This window comes from Neophocaena asiaeorientalis, unplaced genomic scaffold, assembly GCF_003031525.2.
Source record: "Neophocaena asiaeorientalis asiaeorientalis breed wild unplaced genomic scaffold, Neophocaena_asiaeorientalis_V1.1 scaffold79, whole genome shotgun sequence".
Lineage (NCBI taxonomy): Eukaryota > Metazoa > Chordata > Mammalia > Artiodactyla > Phocoenidae > Neophocaena > Neophocaena asiaeorientalis.
Window position 1 is genome coordinate 2,946,781 of NW_020175402.1, and position 20,286 is coordinate 2,967,066.

At 40.0% G+C, this 20,286-nt stretch overlaps 1 protein-coding gene and 1 non-coding gene across 3 annotated transcripts in view; one reads left to right on the top strand and one right to left on the bottom strand.

The window, feature by feature from the left end:
- RCAN3 (regulator of calcineurin 3) overlaps window positions 1–19,155 on the top strand; it is a 32,179-nt gene extending 13,024 nt beyond the window's left edge. For both annotated transcript variants that reach the window (XM_024766684.1, XM_024766685.1), the window contains exons 3-5: window positions 10,936–11,109; window positions 12,194–12,365; window positions 13,357–19,155. In XM_024766684.1, the coding sequence (XP_024622452.1) occupies window positions 10,936–11,109; window positions 12,194–12,365; window positions 13,357–13,541 (531 nt within the window). In that variant the 3' untranslated portion in view covers window positions 13,542–19,155. The remainder of the gene's footprint in view (window positions 1–10,935; window positions 11,110–12,193; window positions 12,366–13,356) is intronic.
- TRNAS-GCU (transfer RNA serine (anticodon GCU)) lies at window positions 3,390–3,462 on the bottom strand. Its single transcript has one exon. It is a non-coding gene; the product is annotated as a tRNA-Ser (tRNA).
- Window positions 19,156–20,286: the final 1,131 nt, after the last annotated feature.

Below are 20,286 nucleotides of genomic sequence, written 5' to 3' on the forward strand. Positions count from 1 at the left end.
ATATATGTATGGGCATCTCTTTTGCCCCACTTTGCATGCTTTCGGCCCACGTTTTCACTCCAGCTGTTGTGAGCGTACTCACCTGTGTGCAGGTGTAGCCCCACAGCAGCTGGCCTCCGTGGCACTGTGGATATCTTACTCTTTGTCCCAGTGTTTCTCTGCTGACTGCACAGATGCTCGTCCGTATTGGTGCAGGTGCAGACGTAGCAGTGTGAGGGAGTTAATTAACATCTCACAGGGCAATCCTAGACCAGTGGGGGGGCTGAAGCCAGTGAATACGTCCCTTCTCCTCTACTCTCCAGCCACCGGTTCCTTGGCTTCTGGCTCCTCAGAGTGCTTCTAGCAGGATCAAGCCCCAGTTGCTCACAGAGGTGACCCAGCTTGGTAACACAACCTGGACAGGAGGACGGGCTTTCCCTTCTTCCCTGTTCCCACCTTGTCACATGAGGTCACTTCCCAAAACAAGCTCCTTGTGTATACCCTTGCCTCGGCCTCTGCTTTCACAAGGAGCCCAGGGAAGACACAGGTGAATAACTTCCAAGTTTGCTTATTCCTCCTCTGTAAAGGCACTGTCTCAGGCTCTCAAAAAAGGGGCAATTTTTAGCTTGTGCAAAAAGGATAAAGACTAATATAAAGAAAAACCACGTGCCCACCCAATTTATCAGATAAAATTTTACTAATAAATTGAACTCCTTTTGTCTTCTCCCAGAGATAAGCATTATCCTGAACTCCATGTTTATCATTTCCCATGCAATTTTAACTTTTTATTAAGTTTAACCGTATGAAATTGGTGTATCTGTAGGCCAAAATGGTCAAATACAGGTTTCCCCCTTTCTCCAAAAGTAGAGTGTTTCTACAAAACCTTTTGTAAGCTGAAATGGTATAAAATGAAGAAGCAATTCCTTAGGACACATCTTACCAAAGCATGCACAGAATAAATCGAGGTAGAGCACAGATGCTCACAGACACAGTTCAAAGCTAAGGTGGCTTGAGATGCTGAGATGCTAAGGATAGTTCCCCGGGACGGAGCTCGGTGCCACTCTCACCGCTTGCGGTGTGCACTGCCTCTGTAACGGCTGTGCAAAACAGATGCTGAATGCGAGTTTCGCCTTTTTTTTGTAAAAGGGAAACATCCTCTTTGGATTTCTTTCAGTTAGTGAAAACACATACTAATGTAGGTCTTTTGTAAAAGCAAAGCAGCATAAAGCGAACTTTCAAAAAGTGGTGGATACCTGTATTGGCGTTTCTTCTGGTTCAGCCTAATACTGTGTGTATGTATGTATACTATTTTTAAATTTTGCTCTATTTGCAGTTGACATGATTGTCTATTTAGAAAGGAATGTACATAAAAACTCTTAGAACTAATAAGTGAGTTTAAGAAGGTTGTAGGATACAGGGTCAATATACAATATCAACTACATGTCTCTATACTAGCAGTAAACATTTGGAAATTGAAACTTAAAAAACACTACAGTAGCACCATGAAATACTTAAAGATAAATCCAACAAAATACATGCAGGATCTGTATGCTGAAAACTATAACACTAATGGAATACATAGAATTTTACATTATTTAAAATTTTCTATAAATGGCATAATTATGTTTTTTTCTCCATGTTATATTCGTAAGATTTTTTTTTTTAAATACCATGCCTCTCCCTTTTGACCTGCCAAGTTTTGTGTTTTTTTTAAATTAATTAATTAATTTTTGCCTGCATTGGGTCTTTGTTGCCGTGCACGGGCTCTCTCTAGCTGTGGTGAGCGTGGGCTACTCTTCGTTGCGGTACGCGGGCTTCTCAATGCGGTGGCTTCTCTTGTTGCGGAGCACGGGCTCTAGGCGCGCGGGCTACAGTAGTTGTGGCTCGCGAGCTCTGGAGCGCAGGCTCAGTAGTTGTGGTGCACGGGCTTAGTTGCTCCACAGCATGTAGGATCTTCCCAGACCAGGGATCAAACCCATGTCCCCTGCATTGGCAGGAGGATTCTTAACCACTGCGCCACCAGAGAAGTCCCCTATATTTGTAAGATTAATCCATGTTGAGATATGTGTTCAGTGTCGCTTGCTGTATACTGTCCTGTTTTACAAATATACCATTCTTTATTTACCCATTCTAATGTTGGACATTTAGGTTATTTTTGAGATGTTGTTATTGCAACAGTGATGTTGTAAATGTTCTGTATGTGTCCTGTATATGTGAGGGTGAGAGTGGGGGGTCTCCTCGGGGTATATAAACAGGAATGATGTTGCTGGCTTGTCAGGTTGCGCATTTTCACCATCTTAGTGGAAACTGTCAGATAGTCTCTAAAGCTGTACCTGTTTGCATTCCTACCAGCCGTGTAGAAGAGTTCCCATTGTTCCATAGCATCACCAATACTTTATATTTTCAGAATTGAAAATTTTTGCCAGTCTGGTAGTTAACATTTTTATTCCTTTTTAATACACTTTTGCATAAACTGTAGATGAATGCTTCTCAAATTTATCTCTTAGTGAAGGACCAGGTTTTTCCTCCAAACTGTCACAGATTTGTAAAATGCAATAAGAATGTCACAGCAGTGTAAACTTGCTAAAATGTTCCTAGACCCTTTCTCTCAATTTCTATACCAAGCCTTGTTGTAGACCAGTAGCAAAGTTCATGGACTAGCGCTGGGTCCTCAGACCACCGCATCATATATATAACATTTAGGAAATTACAAATACAAGATTTTGAAATGAAGAAGCTATCTTCAGTTATCTTCAATTATATTTGTAGCTTCCATTGTAAAGACTTTGTCTCAAAAACAAGAGTTAAAAAGGGTCTTAGATCATTTAGTTAGGTATCCTAATTATCGGCCATATTAAGAGATCACTGAATAGTCAGGTTAGCTGTCATGTTCTTAGAGACAATTGGTTTACAGATTCCACATTCGATCTTGGTTTGTGTATTCAGTAAGTGTTTAGTGAGCATTGTGCCAGCCACAGTTAAAGTTCTGGGGAGACAGTGGTGAACACAGTGACTCTCCAGCCCTGATGGAACATTAAGGAGATAAATATATTTAACATGCAAACAAGTGAATTATAAGTTCAGATAATGACAAGTATTGCTGTGAAGAAAATAAAATAGTGGAGGGGTAGAGAGTGACTTGATGGGTGACAGTTTTTAACTAGAGTGGTTGGGGAAGGCCTGTCTGAAGAAGTGACGTTTGAAGTCACCGAATAATGAGAAAGAACCAGTATAATATTTAATACTTCCTATAATTTAATTGAGATTTATCCTAACATAATTTTTTAAATATTTATTTATTTATTTAGGCTGCTCTGGGTCTTAGTTGTGGTACACGGGATCTTTGTTGCAGCATGTGGGCTTCTTAGTTGCAGCATGTGGACTTCTTAGTTGCGGCATGAGGGATCTAGTTCCCCGACCAGGGATCAAACCTGGGAACCCTGCATTAGCAGTACAGAGTCTTACCCACTGGACCACCAGGGAAGTCCCCTAACATAATTTAAATAACTTTTCTCTCATGTGTCTATACAGTTGAAATGCCTTATAATTTTTTTTTATCTTTCTCAAAACAAATACTGCATTGAAGCTTTTTTTCCCCAGTAATCTCAATTTCAGTTGGAAAAGATCTGCCGGTTCCCAAATCAAGGTAGGATTTAAGGTCCTTGGGTTCTAAGAAACATCTAGATTACCCATGTGTATGTGTTCCTAATCTCTCCAAAGCAGGGTGCTCCCATGGGGGAGGGTGGGATAATTCAGGAGTGAGCGAGCTCGGAATAGGCACGTGTGTCACCTCTATACTACCTGGCACAGAGCACAGCTTTTGAGCCTTGCTGTGCATTAAATATGTGATGAATAAAAAACTGGGAAGATTATCTACAAGGTCAGGGTACCAACACTCACCAGCATTTATGTTGAGCCCTCCTAAATTAATTTCAGTAACCATGTCTATTCTGTTTGTTTTATTTTCTTATCTGATTTACATTTCTATTTTTATAAGTTTTATAGGGCATATTATATTGGAATAGCACAACATGTCCATAATATGTGTGTGTATGGGTATGTGTGTATGTATATAAATTTAAAAGTAGATAAATAAATAAAGTATATTGGCAGTGCGTATTGAAATACTTTTACTGGTTTGGGTGTACAAAGGACTTTTTTCCCCAAACCATTTTAAGAGTAAGTTGCCAGCAATGGTGGCCATCGCCCACAATTTTTTAATTTGTATTTGCTACAAACAAGGGCATTCTAAGAGAAAAAACAAAATTCAGGAAATTAACCCTGATACATTACATTGTTCTAATTCTCCGACCCTACTCAAATTTGCGGTGGTTCCAGTAATGTCCTTTACAACAACAACAACAAAAATCCAGTCCCTTATCACGCAGTGCATTCAGTCGTCAGGTCTCTTTAGTCTCTTTCAGTCTGAAACAATTCCTAGTCCTCCCTGCCTTTCAGGATGCTCACACTCTAGGAGACTGCAGGCTGGTCGTTTTGTAGCCCATCTCTCAGTTTGGGTTTGGCTGAAAACTGTTTCTTCAGGGTCAGTCAGGTTGTGCACCTTTGGCAGGAACATCACAGAAGCAATGCTGTCCTTTCTCACATCCATCTTTAATTTGTCCTATTACCGATGAAATTCACTTTGAGCCCTTGATTAAGACAGTGTCTCCCAGGTTCCTGCACTGTCGAGTTATTCTTTTTTTCCTTGTAATTAATAAGTACTTTGTGGGAGTTACTATGAAAGTAAATATCCTGTATCCCCGTCAAGTTTTAAACATATTTACTCATATCAGCAAGATTCATGGTTTCCTATTTCATTCATTGGTTATAATCTGTTACTGTCACGATTTTATGCTCACTTTCGTCCCAGGTTTGGCCAGCACTTGCCCCTTCCAGGTGGTCTCTGTGTCTTTTTGACATGTGCCCATCACTCTTTGGGTACCTCTTTAAACTTTCTAGCATAACAAACTATTCCAGAATTATCTTGTACTCTCCCTGCCCCAGAGCTGGAATCAGCCATTCCTCTGAGGAGCCCTGATTCCTTTCAATGGAGAACAGTCATATTTAGGAACCGAGATAGGAGTTAGCTGTGTGTGCCGGGTGCTCTCGGAGTCTCACTGTTCCTAGGCCTCTGGCACAGAGATGGGAACTATGTGCAAATGAACATATTTGCATACATACCTGTGTTTACACGTATACTTCCAGCTCCAGTCCAACACTAAAGAATTGTTTGTAGTTTTCTCCCTTTTCAAATCTGTAACTCCTTTCTCTGGCAGAGAGATAACTAGCTTCCATTATCTTATTATAGTTACTTATTCAATCACTTCTTCTGTATCACCTTAAATTAAATCACCACCCACCCCCTTTCCCATGTGGACACCCACCTGTGTTCCAACACCCCGTGTCAGGTCCCGCCCTGCACCCAGACCCACCACAGGAAAGTCCCCTTCACCCCATCTGGGTTCTGATACTCCCGTGGGTGCCCTCCTTACCCTGCTCGGGATCCAGTGTCCTGTGCTGGCCTCTTACAGACATATCCCTACCCACTTGGGCTCCGAGCTCCAGGCTGGATTGCCTTCCTGAGCAGGTCCCCACTCCTCGGCCTTCTCACGCCATCAGCCTGCCCCTTTGCTGGATACCTTCCCTCTTGCCCTGCTCTGGGCAGTCTTCCTGCATGGACATCCACCTCACCCCACTGAGCTTCAGCACCCTGTGTTGGGCTACCCCTATGTGGGCACACTGTCCTCATCCTTGTTGGGCTCCCGCACCCCATGCTGGGCCTGCCTCCCTCCCTGGTGTCTGCCCCCCTTAACCCACCTGTATCTGACACCCTGCTCCAGGCTCCCCATCAGCATGGACACCCCAACCTTACTTGGCTACACCTGAAGGCTTCTGAACCGAATGTTCAGGAAGAGGAAGGATGCCTTATTCTTTTTAAAGGAACAAATAATACACTTCCTTCTCAGACTTGTTTCTGACATTCTTTCAAGTTTACATGTCTTTGGAAAGATGGGTCCCTAACTTGAAAAATCACTTTCATTCTCTAATGTCCATGAAGAAAACACCACCAGAAAGGAAATGAACGTCTACCCTGGAATAAATCACACAATCAATATTGTTCCTTGTTTTAGCCTCAATATCTAAGATAGTACCTGGCCTTATTGAATGAGTGAGTGGATGAACAGTGAGAAAGAATTTATCAAGACACATACACACAAAGATCTAGATGGAGACCAAAGAAATGGAACAGAGCTCAAGTTACTGCCAATCCTTAAGCACATGGACAAGCCCGAGAATGAAATGTTTCTTGGTCTTTGTACGTAACTGGCCTTGACGAAGAGGAATCGTGTCTTGCTCCTCCACATTTTCATGCATGCTGTGATAGCTTCATATCAGCCGTTTCCATGTTTTAAGTGGCTTTTCATTCTGTGCAAGCTTGGCGCCATGAATACATACATAGTAAGCAACTCCAAGGCCATCACCAAACAGTTGACTTTATGAAATAGAAAACAAAACAAAAAGACAAAATTAATAAGGAAGATTAAAAGCCACTGGCATGGAAATAGTGTATTTTTTCAGTATGTACAATTCAATTTATCGCTACATTAAAAAAAAAAAAACAACCCTGCTATCCTCTCCCTCAGTTCAAGTCAAAGTTCATAGCAGAGTAATGCAGAGTCCTCAGTGTCATAACAGAGGAGCAGTGTCCTCTGCTTCAAGGCGTCAGGGTCATAGGTCAAGTTCAGAAGAATCCTGGGAAGATGGACACTGATTCTATTAATCAGTGGTTCACTGTATCACCCACTGCAACCGAGTCTCCTGGGGGAGGGCATGTCTCCCAGGTGACTGCTCCATCAGCTCGACACATCTGAATTACACTGTCAGGAAGGGCAGGTTTTAATTTTCCACTGGCGGCCTCCGTGGTACTTGCTATCTCAATATCTGTTCACACTGTCATCGCTGTGTATTTACCTCCTTCCTGGGCATCCACATCACACAGTAGAACAGTTATTTTTGTGACCACAGAATGGCAAATGGATTATTGCAACAGCTCTACCTGTTTCTGTTAATAATAGTGATAATACTCCCTTTGATGTATTGTTCTAAGACCTTTAAATGGTCTCTCTTTCTATCACCAGTAACCCAATGAAGTGAGTACTTTTACTATCCTCAGTTAATGGATAAGGAAACTGTAGGCACAGCAGAAGTGAGTAACTCGCCCAAGGTCACACAGATGTATAATGGAGCCAGGAGTTAAACGCAGACAGCCAAGCTCCAGAGTTCTGTGCTCAGAAGATAAGTGGCTGGTAGAAGCCATAAGACCGTGCTGAAGTGATCTGTCCAGGCTGTGAGTTCCTCCTTAGGTCTTCCTTTTGTGGTCTCATGTTTGAAGAAGTGAAGAGTCTCTGTTACTGGATGCAAAAAGGAGTGTTTTACCCATGCTAAAGGCCAATGAGCAGAGAGCCTCAGGAATGGATGGTGTGTACTCATGTCCCCCTCGCAAATGCAGAGGTGGGTTTTGTACTTGTTCATCAAAGCCAGTGCTCGGTCACTGAAGTCACAGGAAAGATACCACCATGTGGACGACATTGTCCCTGACTGGGCCATCGGACCATCTACAGGCTGGCACATGCAGTTCTCTCTACTCCAGTAGAAGCCTGAGGCTGGATGTGAAGTTCAAGCTGAACCTGAACTTCCCTGAAACTTATTTGAAATTTAAGAAACCTCTAAACAATTCATGAGACAAGGAAGAAACATAATGGAAATTAGACTAAAGTATTTAGAATCAAATGATAGTGAAAATAATATATATTAAAACTTGTGGGGACAGCTAAAATAATACTTAGAAATGTATATTTTTAAAATGCTTATATTAAAAATGAGAAAAGTTGAAAAACTAATGGAGTAAGCATCCATCTTAAGGTGATAGGAAAAAAACTCAAAGAAAAGAATAAAGAGCAGGAATTAATGAAAAGTGAATAAACATACATGGAGAGAGCCAATAGTGTCAGAAAGGTGATTCCCCGAGGAGAATTATATCTCTCCACTTATATGGGTCTTTAATTTCTTTCAACTATGTCTTATAGTTTTCAGTGCACAGGGGAAAGGATAATCATTCCAACAATGGGTGCTGGAACAAAGGGATAGCCATATGGGATAAAAAATGAACTTTGACCCTTGTCTCACATACAAAAATTAACTTGAAGTGGATCATAGACCTAAACGTAAGAACTAAGCTATAAAACGTCTACAAGAAAGCATAGGAAAAAATCTTAGTGACCTTGGGTATGGCTGAGATTTCCTAAATATGACACAAAAAGCACAAAGGTTTTTTGTGGGGTTTTTTAAGTTATTTATTGTCTTTGTTTTTTATACTTATGTGCGTTTATACTGGATACAGTTCTTTTTTTTTAACATCTTTATTGGGGTATAATTGCTTTACCATCGTGTGTTAGTTTCTGCTTCATAACAAAGTGAATCAGCTATACATATACATATATCCCCATATCTCTTCCCTCTTGCGTCTCCCTCCCTCCCATCCTCCCTATCCCATCCCTCTAGTTGGTCACAAAGCACCGAGCTGATCTCCCTGAAAAAGCACAAAGGTTTTTTTTTAAGTCAACACACGGAGTCAACACTTCATCCAAAAACAAAACAAAACAAAAAACTTGCTTTTCAAAAGATACTCTTTCAAAATGAAAAAGGAAAGCAAGGACAATATTTGAAAGACATAGACTTGACAAAGGGCTTCTATATAGAATACATAAAAGAACTCTTACAACTTAATAAGAAAGATAGCCCAAGTTAAAAGTGGGAAAAGATTTGAATAGACACTTGACCCAAGAAATTATAGAGATGGCAAATAAACTTAGGAAAAGATACTCAGTATCAGTAGTCATTAGGGAAGTGTGAATTAAAACTACAGTGAGATAATACTGTATCCCAGTACAATGGCTGAAGTTAAGAAGACTGACCATACCAAACGTTGGTGAGAATGTGGAGCAGCTAGAACTCTTATACACTGTTGGTGTAAATGTAAAATGGTACAATCACTTTGAAAATCAGTTTCTGAAAAGTTGATCATATACTTGTCATACAATTCAGCCATTCTACTCTTAGGTATTTACCCAAAAGAAATAAAATCATATATCTACCCAAAATGTGTACATGAATGTTCATAGCAGCCTAATACCTAATAGTTCAAAACTAGAAACAGCCCAGATGTCCATCAGCAGGTACATGGGTAAACATCCTTACAGTGGAATTCTACTTGACAATAAGAAGGACCACAAAAGAGAACCCAGTAATATGAATCTCAAAATGATTATGCTCAGGGAAAAAACCTGGACCTCCCCACACACACACCAAAAGTATATTTATACAAAATGCTAAAAAATACAATCTAATCTAGAGTGATAGAAAAAGAGATGGTGGTTACTGGGGTGAGGGGGGGGCACCTCATACACATCTGTGTTATGTTAAGTAAGGACTTAAACATGAAACGTAAAACCATAAAACTTTGAGAAGACAATCCGGGAGAACATCATTGTGATCTCAGAGTGCAGAAGGATTTCTCAAGACACAACACAAAAGGAAAAAGTGGATACATTTAGTAATGTTCAAATTTTAATATTTATGGTACCTATAATTGACAAAGAAGTAGTATCTCTATAGAACTCCCATGACTCAATAAAAAAAGACAACCCAATAGAAGAATGGACAAAAGACATGAACAGATACATCACATTAAGAGGAGCCCCAAATGGCCAATAAACATGAAACGAGGTTCAAACTCTTTATTATTCAGAGAAACGTGAATTATAACCAAAATTAGAGCCCATTTCATATTCCCTACTTCACATTGATAAAAACTTAAAGGTCTTTATAAAATGTTGGCATAGATATGATGCAACCAGAACACACATTCACTCTTAGAGAGTAAACTGATATAAGCTCTTTGGAAAACTATTTGGCAACATCTACTAAAGTTAAAGATGTGCCAGTGCTAAGGCCCAGGGATTGCACTTCAGAGAAACTCGTGCATATAGTACCAAGAATGTTCATAGCAGCACTGTAGTAGCAGAATCTGGAGGTAGTTCAGATTCCAGCAGCACTAGAGGAATTGTGGTACGGCTCTACAGTGGAATACTATACAGTCATGAAAAGGATAGCTCACAGTTACACGCAGCAGCAAGGAAGAATCTTAGGAACAAAAAGCAAGTTACAGGGTTTCCCTGGTGGCGCAGTGGTTGAGAGTCCGCCTGCCGATGCAGGGGACACGGGTTCGTGCCCCGGTCCGGGAAGATCCCACATGCCGTGGAGCAGCTGGGCCCGTGAGCCATCACCGCTGAGCCTGCACATCTGGAGCCTGTGCTCCGCAACGGGAGAGGCCACAGCAGTGAGAGGCCCGCGTACCGCAAAAAAAAAAAAAAAAAAGCAAGTTACAGAGGAATATGTGCAAAATGATTCAATATTTAGGGATCCATATAAATGTTGTAAAACTGTAAAGAAAAGCAAGGGAAAGATAAGCACAAAATTCCAGAAAATGGTTACTTTGAAGCAGGAAAGGAATAGGATGGGGGTAGAAACTCTGACACACTGTGGACTTCAAAATGATAGTAATGTTTTTGTTCTATAATTGGGAATGTTTTTATGATTTTTATACCTTACGTTTTTTTATAATACTTTACATATGATTTTATAATATGAATCTACACTATATTTAATAAGGTTATTTTTAGAATAAGGGCAAACTGCAGAATTTTAGCATATGACTAACAGGATACCTGTTCTTGTATACCTACAAGAAAAAAATGCTTTTTTGGGGAAAAAGGCAAATTATAATGAGTTCTATCCCATTAATTATGTTTAATGACTTAAATTTCCTCTTGGTAAAGGTTTGTCGTTTCTCCCCCCGCCCCCATTCTCTCTGCCTGGCTGCCCCTCAATTTGTAGGAGAGATTTGAAGCGCTTTTCACCATCTATGATGACCAAGTTACGTTTCAGCTGTTTAAAAGCTTTAGAAGAGTCCGAATAAATTTCAGCAACCCTGAAGCAGCAGCACGGGCTCGAATAGAACTCCACGAGACAGACTTCAATGGGAAGAAGCTGAAGCTGTATTTCGCACAGGTACTTCGTGCTGCAGAGGGCAGTGTTCTCAAACTTGTTTTCCTCCATCCAGAAATACTGTCAGTTCTCCACTTTCTCTATTATTATGCCAGAGGTCTTTGATATGAACAATCCCCAAGGAGAAAAATATTTTTTCCTTTATTTTACAGATATATACATTTATTTATTAAGCATATTTGCCGTCCTAGCTTTGTTTTGCTTAAACATGAAAAGAGTTTCAACCTCTTTTTTATTCAGTTTAAGGAATTCATTTTTCTGGCAGCTTTTCTCAACTGGGGTTGAGAAGGTTAAGTAAGCCCTAACACCTTAAGGCCAGTGAGTTAACTTTTCTCCTGTGCATCTAGAATGGCACTCGTGCTGGGATATCCTTGGAAGAAGTGAGAAAGTAGTCTCTGGAATCATTTCCGTGTGCTGTGATTCATGTGAGGCACCCCTTTGAAAATGGCTCCCAGCCGAAGGGGTGAGCAGGGAGGAGGCACGGCACATACAGAAAGACCGTTTTAGACTTTGGAATTGAAAAGGATCCTGTGGGTTGCCAAGAATTGACTATGCTTATTATTCTAATCCTACATTGATAGGACTCTTCTCGGAAGAATTAGTGAAATAAAGGCATTAGATGATGTGTTAAGGGCACTGTTTTATTTTCAACACAGAATTTTTTCCCTTGGTCTTAGCTTTCAAAATAAAAAAAAAAAAATTAAGGGGTTTGTCATCTCATACTCCAAATGAAACCCATGTTTGGACTTTTCTTGGTGGAATTGATGGAGATGGTATAACCTAATCTCTTCTAAAACTGGGATTCAGTGCTTAGTACCATTCATTGTTCATTCATCTCTCCACCAATTTATTTTTCTATTCAACTAATCTTTATTGAGCACATAATGCTGTGCACTGAGTGTTCAGTGGTGAACCAGACAGGCACAGACCCTGACCCAGCCGCTGGGAGATGTACTGTTAAAGAGAAATGTTTAATTTTTAAAAATTTTCTCCCAAGAGATGTTCTCCAAAGAGATGTTACAGTTAATGTAAAGATGAAAGAGAAAAATATAGTCCAGCCAAATTCTGAACATCTCCCTCCCTGCAGGTACAGATGTCCACTGAAACACAGGACAAATCGTATTTACTGCCCCCCCAGCCGGTCAAACAGTTCCTCATCTCCCCTCCTGCGTCGCCTCCAGTGGGGTGGAAGCAGGGGGAAGACGCGATGCCTGTTATAAATTATGATTTACTCTGTGCTGTTTCCAAATTGGGACCAGGTAACAAACTTCTGTCTCTCCTGTTTTTTTTCCCAAGAAACTTTGGTATTAAAGACTGTATTCAGCAAGTTGTGTTCTAGCCAAGTAGTAAGAGCATGATCAGCATGGAGGATAAAACCTGGGTTCAAATTCTAGCATTTGCTAACTTTGTGAACTTGAGCAAGTTACTTAGCTTCAATTTTCTGAGCCTCTGTTTTCTCCTCTAAAATCCAAAATAGGGATCATAATAGCTACCTTTCAACGTGGTTATAAGGATTACATGATATATATGTAATAATTAATCTAACTGCGGTTTTTACCGCTATAAATTCTAGTATATAACAGGTCGTTAGTGAATATTAGTTGCCATCCAAATAGACAGACGTCACATTGACTAGTACATCAGGGAACTGGTGGTGATACCATATCATCCCTTCCAGACTCTTCTCCTGTATTTATTTTTCATTTCTTCTTTTCCTTCTCTTTGATTTCTCTGTCTCTCTCATCCCTTTAAGACAATCTAAGAAATCGGCGCCATTGTTGTTCATACAAGTTGTCCGCCTAAAGTAATGTTATGTCTATTATAGGAGATACAAAAGGCATTTTGAGGGGAAGTGGCTAGTTGTTGTTTTTAGACATCAGAGCTGTATCTTGGATCTCAGAGGTCCTATAGTAACGAGACTGCCGATGCTGCCCGGAACCTTACAGGTGTCTACCAAGGGAAAGCCAGAAACCCTTATGAAATTAAGCAGACGTACTTGTGTTATTCATAGAACAGTAATTAGCACTTACATTTTAACCCCCAAGACCTCAGTACTCCGTACTAGCTAATGTCTTAAAATGCCAAAGCTCTTTTAAGAACCTTAAAGCATCAGTTCTCTAATGCCAAGACAAGATGAAGTTCTCTGAAATAGGATTTAAAGATGGAAAAACCAATAATGAGCAATGAAACTATGAGTAGAGCAAGAAGTTCCAAGGGACAGAACCCTTCCTTTGCTGTTTACCTCCACAGGAGAAAAATACGAACTTCACGCGGGAACCGAGTCGACACCGAGCGTGGTGGTTCATGTCTGTGAAAGTGAAACTGAAGAGGAAGAGGAAACAAAAAATCCCAAACAGAAAATCACCCAGACAAGGCGCCCTGAACCTCTGACTGCAGCCCTGAGCAAGCCCCGGGCCTTCGACTGCACGCTGTGAGGCTTTGGTAGTGGGGCGAGGCTGCTGCCACCTGGGCTGGGGTGGTGGAGACATGCCTGCCCGGGACCGCTGCTCAGCTGAGGCGAGGACAGGAGGGAACAGAGCGCCTGCCTTGGGGACAAGGGAGTACAGAGTAGCAGCCAGGTTTACCTGTTCAAAATTTTAACTGTTGCTCTGAGCAGCACGTTAAATTAAAGGATTAGCCCCCAACATGTGGCAACTCTTGACCATTTTTAACAATAGCAAATTGGGAGAATGGCTCCCTCCAGCAACGTTGATTTCCCTGCTTCCATATAGCATGGGGTACCGCAAAATGAAAACTCTAGTCACTGAGTGCAGTACCATTTTTAAGAACTTAAAAATAGTCTTACAGTTTTAATAATGTAGTGTGGGTTTTTTTTGTAATGGTCTATTGGCTTCCAACTAATCTATTGGTAAATGGTTAATTGCTCTTCAATATACATGGAATTTTTTGCACAGAAAGAAACCTGACATAGAGAATAATTCGTAGAAAATCATTTTTCTCAAGTGTTTTTTCCTTAACTTTGGGGAAGAAATACCCAATTCCCTTTGACTGTCAGAATCAAGGGACCCAAATCTATGTGCACATTGTTGTCATCCCGAAAGTGATACACAGACCCCAGTTCCTGATGTGCCATCCCTCCCGGACACAGAGCTGTTGCTTTGGAAGGCAGGACGTATCCCTTGTGAGCTTGATGACTGTTACCTCAGGCGGCCACTGCACTCTACCATTTGTGACCATGTCCTGGCCTGTAGCTCGGACTGTCTTCAACCACCAGTTGAGTTTTTGTTGTGCATATTTGTGTGTCATTATTCTTGAATTAGAAAAGGTCATGATAAGATTTTCCATTTTTAAATTGTCCATTTAAACATTTTTCAGTTTGATTTGAAAGAAAAGTCACACACATTCTTTTTCTGTGAATTAGGGAAAGATGGGGGCAAACAGAGATAGTTTTGTTAATTGGACTTTCTTCTGGGTGAAATTTTTTTACCCTGGCTTCCAGTTGGCATTTTCCCCTAAAATAGAAGTGTTTCCTACTTGTGTTTCAGAGTGTATCGTTGAACCTGCTAAGGTAGAAGCAGACATCTTCTTAACTCTTTGTGGTCTCTTTGGACTTTGAGGTCCCTTTTATAGAGAAGCATCAAAACTAAGAATGCTTTGCTTCAGGTCAAGTGGCTCTGCTGATTCTCTGCTCACTCCGAGGTTTTCTTTGTATGGCAAGTGTCTGGGGTTCCCTGGTGTGTCTGTGCAGGGACGTGTGAGTTTAGACTAATAAACCAATATGGCTGCCACTACAAAGAAAGAATAATGCAGAAATTCAGACTGTGCTGTCTATACATTTTTGGTAATGTATTTCTGTGGTCTAGATGTTCTTATTATGGTAGAATTTATTTCTAAGGACATAAACTTTATTGAAAAAAAAAAGAGTTTTCTATATTTTCCTTGCCCTCAAATACTCTGAGATGATCAACTCTTCTATTTGTATCTATCCACCACTGGTAAGCCTCAGTGTAAATTCAGTTGAAACTTGTGATTCTGTAAGCAGTTTATTAAACTCATTATTTGGCAGTTTAACTGGCAGCCACTTAATAAATTTACTTTGCAGTTCTAAATTCAGCATTTTGTCACTCTTTAATCTTATCTGGGTGTACTAACTTATTGCAGGACGGACCCTAAGTCAGGAAATGTATGTATATTCAACATTTGGGAATTTTTGAATTTCCTTTTAGATCATATTTATTTGCTATAATTTTCTAAGTGGTCAAAAGTCATGATGTTTTATTATCTGGCTTGGCTTTCATGCTCTACCTTCCAATTAAAGAATATTCGATCCCTAACTTAAAACTGTTTTTTCAAGTCGAACAATGCAAATTACCTGAATATTTCTTTTTCTCTTTTCTTTCTTTTTTTCCAGTGTTGAATAAATTGAAGAAAAACTTAAACCAAAATTAAATATATATTAAGTAATATATTTTTTTATTTAAAATATAATTATTTAATATATATTAAACTTTTCTGAAAGGAAAACATTAATATTTTCATTCTTTCTCGTATAATATTTCCACAAGATGAACTCTAAAAGAAAAACTATATGCCCATTAACTTTTTTTTTTTTTTTTTTTTTAATTTTTGGCCATGCCCCACGGCTTATGGGGCCTTGACCAGGGATGGAACCCGAGCCCTCAGCAGTGAAAGCACCAAGTCCTAACCACTGGATCGCCAGGGAATTCCCTCCCATTGACTTTTAAATATCGTGAAATCAACCAGGATCTCCCCAGGTATTATGAGCTCTTTTTTTGGCTATTTTGTATCCAGTTCATGTATCCATCTTGTGAGAGATAAGTCTCATGCATCTTTTTCTTTTTAAGTACCTTCTAATAAGTTTATCTACTTATTCTTTGAAATTGAGTCATTGCTTAGATTTAACTGATAATATGGTAGCTATGTTTTCTTTAGAAATGATAACCTCTTCTTGGGAATCAATTTATGTAGACAGTTATGAGGAAAGAAGATGATGTTTTTCGTTAGGAAAAAACATTTGCGAAGGATAAGAAAATTGTACGACAGTAAAAATAGTCGACAGAACCTGTAATGCAGGGGCTGTTATGGTCTAGGTTCTTTCAATTTACCCACCGGATGAAACCGGAAGTTAATCTATTTAAAAGTGTACCCCCGTGAGCATCTACTAGTTTAAGGTGCTAAGAAGCAGAAATGGTAAGAACAGTTAGTTCCCTTGCCTTGGAGAGCTGAAAACCAGGTGAAAGGCAGCTAGTCTTTTCACATTCTCCTTCGCCAAAATATTATACACTAAAACCTATCAGTAATTAAGAGCCAAATAAAAGCTCCTGGGAACTTCTAAGTTCAACATAAAGGGTTTTTTTTTAAATTGAAGTTTAGTTGATTTGCGATGTTTTGTTAATTTCTGCCATACAGCAAAGTGATTCAGTTATACATATATATACATATTCTTTTTTATATTCTTTTCCATTATGGTTTATCACAGGATATTGAATGTAGTTCCCTGTGCTGTGCAGTAGGACCTTGTTGTTTATAACGTAGAAGTTTAGGTGAACATTGTGGTTTATGGGATGTTCAAATCAAAGAGATGCCAGGAGATAGAGTCAGGTTAGCACTTCCATTCTAGAATACGGTTGTTTTTGTTTCCCACTCACAGTAATTCTGTCTTTTTAAAATGTTGTGATATAGGGAATTCCCTGGTGGTCCAGTGGTTAGGACTCCGTGCTTCCACTGCAGGGGGCCTGGGTTCAATCCCTGGTCAGGGAACTAAAATCCCGCATGCCACACAGCAGAGCAAAAAAAAAAAAAAAAAGTTGTGATGTAAAGTGAAAAGGTTTGATTTCTCAGAATCGCAATTACAGAGCTGAAGATGACTTTGGAAATCATAATGTACTCTTCGTGTTACTCAGATTAGAAAACAGGAGCGGTGACTTGCTGTGAAGCCCACAGAAGGCAGCCCTGGTTCTAGAATTGGCAGTCCTAACTCCCAGGCTAGGGCCTTCCTCTAGTTTTTCTCACCTTAGCCTCTTAAAGACACTCAGAGGCAGTGAGTCCCAGTCATAAGAAAAGAAACAAATAAACAAAAGGGAAAAAATTCCTTTTCCCCTGATGCGATACAATGAATAAGAAAAATCTTATCTGATGAAATCAGTGACTTAGTAATTTTAATGAATGAATTCGATGTTCCATGTTTTGTCTTTGTTGTCAGTGTACCATTGGGTTTGGAATCTACTTAAATATTGTCTTGGTAGCAAGGAATTGTGTTGACATTTTATCAATATGTGGGCTTTCCTAGATTTCATAGTAATGAGATTAAAATATAAATAGGCATACTTGAGATGTGATTCTCATGAAGCATAACGAGATCTAATATGATTTGAAAAGAGCTTGCAGTGGAATGGCGTGCTCACTCAGTGCTCGTAAGATGGAGTTCTGTTGAAGATTGAAGGCTGAACTGTGCTTCAGGTTTCTATATAGACTCTTACAGACCATGGCTTCATTTGTAAAAGGGGAAATCTCACGCCTAATTAAGCATTGGAAAATGTACAAAATTCTTTGGTTCATCAGGGTCACTGTCTGCTGGATCTCTCTCTTTTCTCCACAGTTGTGTACTTCATACCCGTCCTACAGGTGAGCTTGGTCAGTCTTTCTCTTCTTGGCACACTTGCATTTATATCTTCCTGTAGGAAGGGAAATAAATTACTGATAATAAGTGTGACAATATAAAGAAACTAAAGACTTGGAGAAGTAGTTTCCTCCTAGCTGAGGAGGTAAGTCCATGCTGTAGAACCTCGCCTTTTAAAAGGTTAAATAAATTTAAAGAGTAAGATTTGTGAACCTTGTCCAACAATTTGATAAATACATGTTTTTTAAACTTCCTTTGAAGTGGGGTCAGCCAGAACATCTTCATTGAAATGCAGTTTTTTTTAATTGCGTGGTACAGATGAACCAGTTTGCGGGGCAGAAAGAGAGACCCAGATGTAGAGAACAAATGTATGGACACCAAGGCGGGAAAGTGTGGGGGGATGAATTGGGAGATTGGGATTGTAATGTATACACTGATGTGTATAAAATGGATAACTAATAAGAATCTGCTGTATAAAAAATAAATAAAATACCAAAAAAATCATGAATCGGGGGAAATTGTAAAAATGTGTAGAGTGTTATTATTATTACCAAATATACAAGCAACAAAGCCACTGAATTTTGCAACGACTCCTAGGTTCACTGACCAAAAAAATTATAAAAATGGTCAAGTTCAAAGTAGAAGTTTCCAGCTAGGGTTAAGAACTAACCTTGGACTGAGTCAAAGTGTCTCTGTCCATTTAAACAAAAGTTTAAAGGCCTTTTACTAAATCAGCCATGTGGTCCATCTTGTAAACCTGCATTTCCTTTTGAAACAAAACCACGTTCTGCAGGCGCTTAGAACAAAGCGTAGCTTTGACTGAATGTCCATTCTTGCCGTAAGGGAAGATTTATATCTATGCAGCTAATGTGTGTTTTTCTGTATTGTTTGCTGCGTAGTCCCCAGTCTTCCTAACTCATATTGGGGACTGAGGAGAGATGAAGGTGGCTAATCCTGTTCTTGTGCCATACTCTTCCCACTGCTTCCTCAGCCCAAGTCGGGGCGCCCGTGATTTCATTCGTGCTGTATTGTGCATATCCTCCAAGTTTAAGAAACGTTTCTCCACCATTTCACTTTTCTGTTAACTGAACCCAGGAGTTGAATTTGTTATTTTACCTGAACACCTGTGTGATCTTGTGTTACATTTTGGGGCACATCACCTTTCTGGTACTATCGACTGTAGTGAATATTATGGTACTTCAAGAAGCTGGTCAGTAATTCACATGTGTGTGTTCCACATTTTAGTGTGTTTGAAGTGGCAATTCGTAGTTTGTAGTGCTTTGTTATTTGTCAACTTTGGCTCTTCTGTATTTTGAGGACATTTAAACATTCCTCATCCTATCAAGGTGATAAAAGCAGAATGTAATTTGGGGGGGGAGTCTTTGTGATTAACTGTAACCGTTTTGTTTTTAAAGCTAATAAAGTTAGGTTTTTCTTAATCCTTTGAACGGAGTTTTCTTAGTATTTTCAATAAGTATCACATTTAGGTAATAACACAAAAGGCAGAAAAGTGAAATATTACGTTTGATTCTTTAACTAGATCCCAGCTGGACATTAGTGCTGGGTTTGTGCCCAAGTTAAAGGTGGTGACTCACTGCTGACTCTGGTTTGCGTTCGTCAGCAAGAAAAGCTTTTACCCTGGTTTGTTCCTCAGTTAAAAATGATTTACTCTGGGAATTCCCTGGCAGTCCATTGGTTGGACTCTGCACTCTCACTGCCGAGGGCCTGGGTTCAATCCCTGGTCCACAAGCCACGGGGTGTGCCCCCCCCAAAAAAATTTGATTTACTCTTGTTAAAGGCTTATTTTCTGTCTTGGTTAAAAAAAAAAAGTCTCTAACTCAAAATGTTGAAGTTAAAAATGACTGTAGAGGTTATCTAGTACAGTGATTTTATATATATATATATACACCGGTTTTTAAGCTGTTGAACTCTGCTCTTTGTTCAGAAAAAGTCTTATGTAAATCCCAGTGTAAAAGTGATTACCAAAAACAAAGGTAAACAGAGCTGCTCCTTTTGAAGGGAGGCAGGGGGTGGGGAGAATGGGGACCCACAGTCCCCTCCAGCCCGTGTGAGAGCTCATGGAACAGTTCAGAGCACTCCACAGGGATCTATTTCAGTAGCCTCCACACCCCCACCTCCATGTTCCCCACTCACACCTTTACAAGCAAATGGCCCAAGAGGCATTGCCAGGTTCACACATCTGGATGGTAGGCCACCTGGGACTAAAATCTCAGTTTCTTGCCCCTGTCCCAGGTTCTTTCTACCACACTCTCCTACTCTGTTAAAATGAAATCCTTAATTTTTCGGGAGAAGATGTATCACGATTCAGAGGTTCTTAAAATTATTCGTGTTTTTCTTTGTTTTTTGTTTTGGTTTGGTTTTTTAATAAATTTATTTATTTATTTTTGGCTGCGCTGGGTCTTCATTGCTGCATGCAGGCTTTCTCTAGTTGCGGCTAGCGGGGGCTACTCTTTCTTGTGGAACGGGGGCTACTCTTCCTTGTGGTGCGCGGGCTTCTAATTGCTGTGGCTTCTCTTGTTGTGGAGCACGGGCTCTAGACGTGTGGGCTTCAGTAGTTG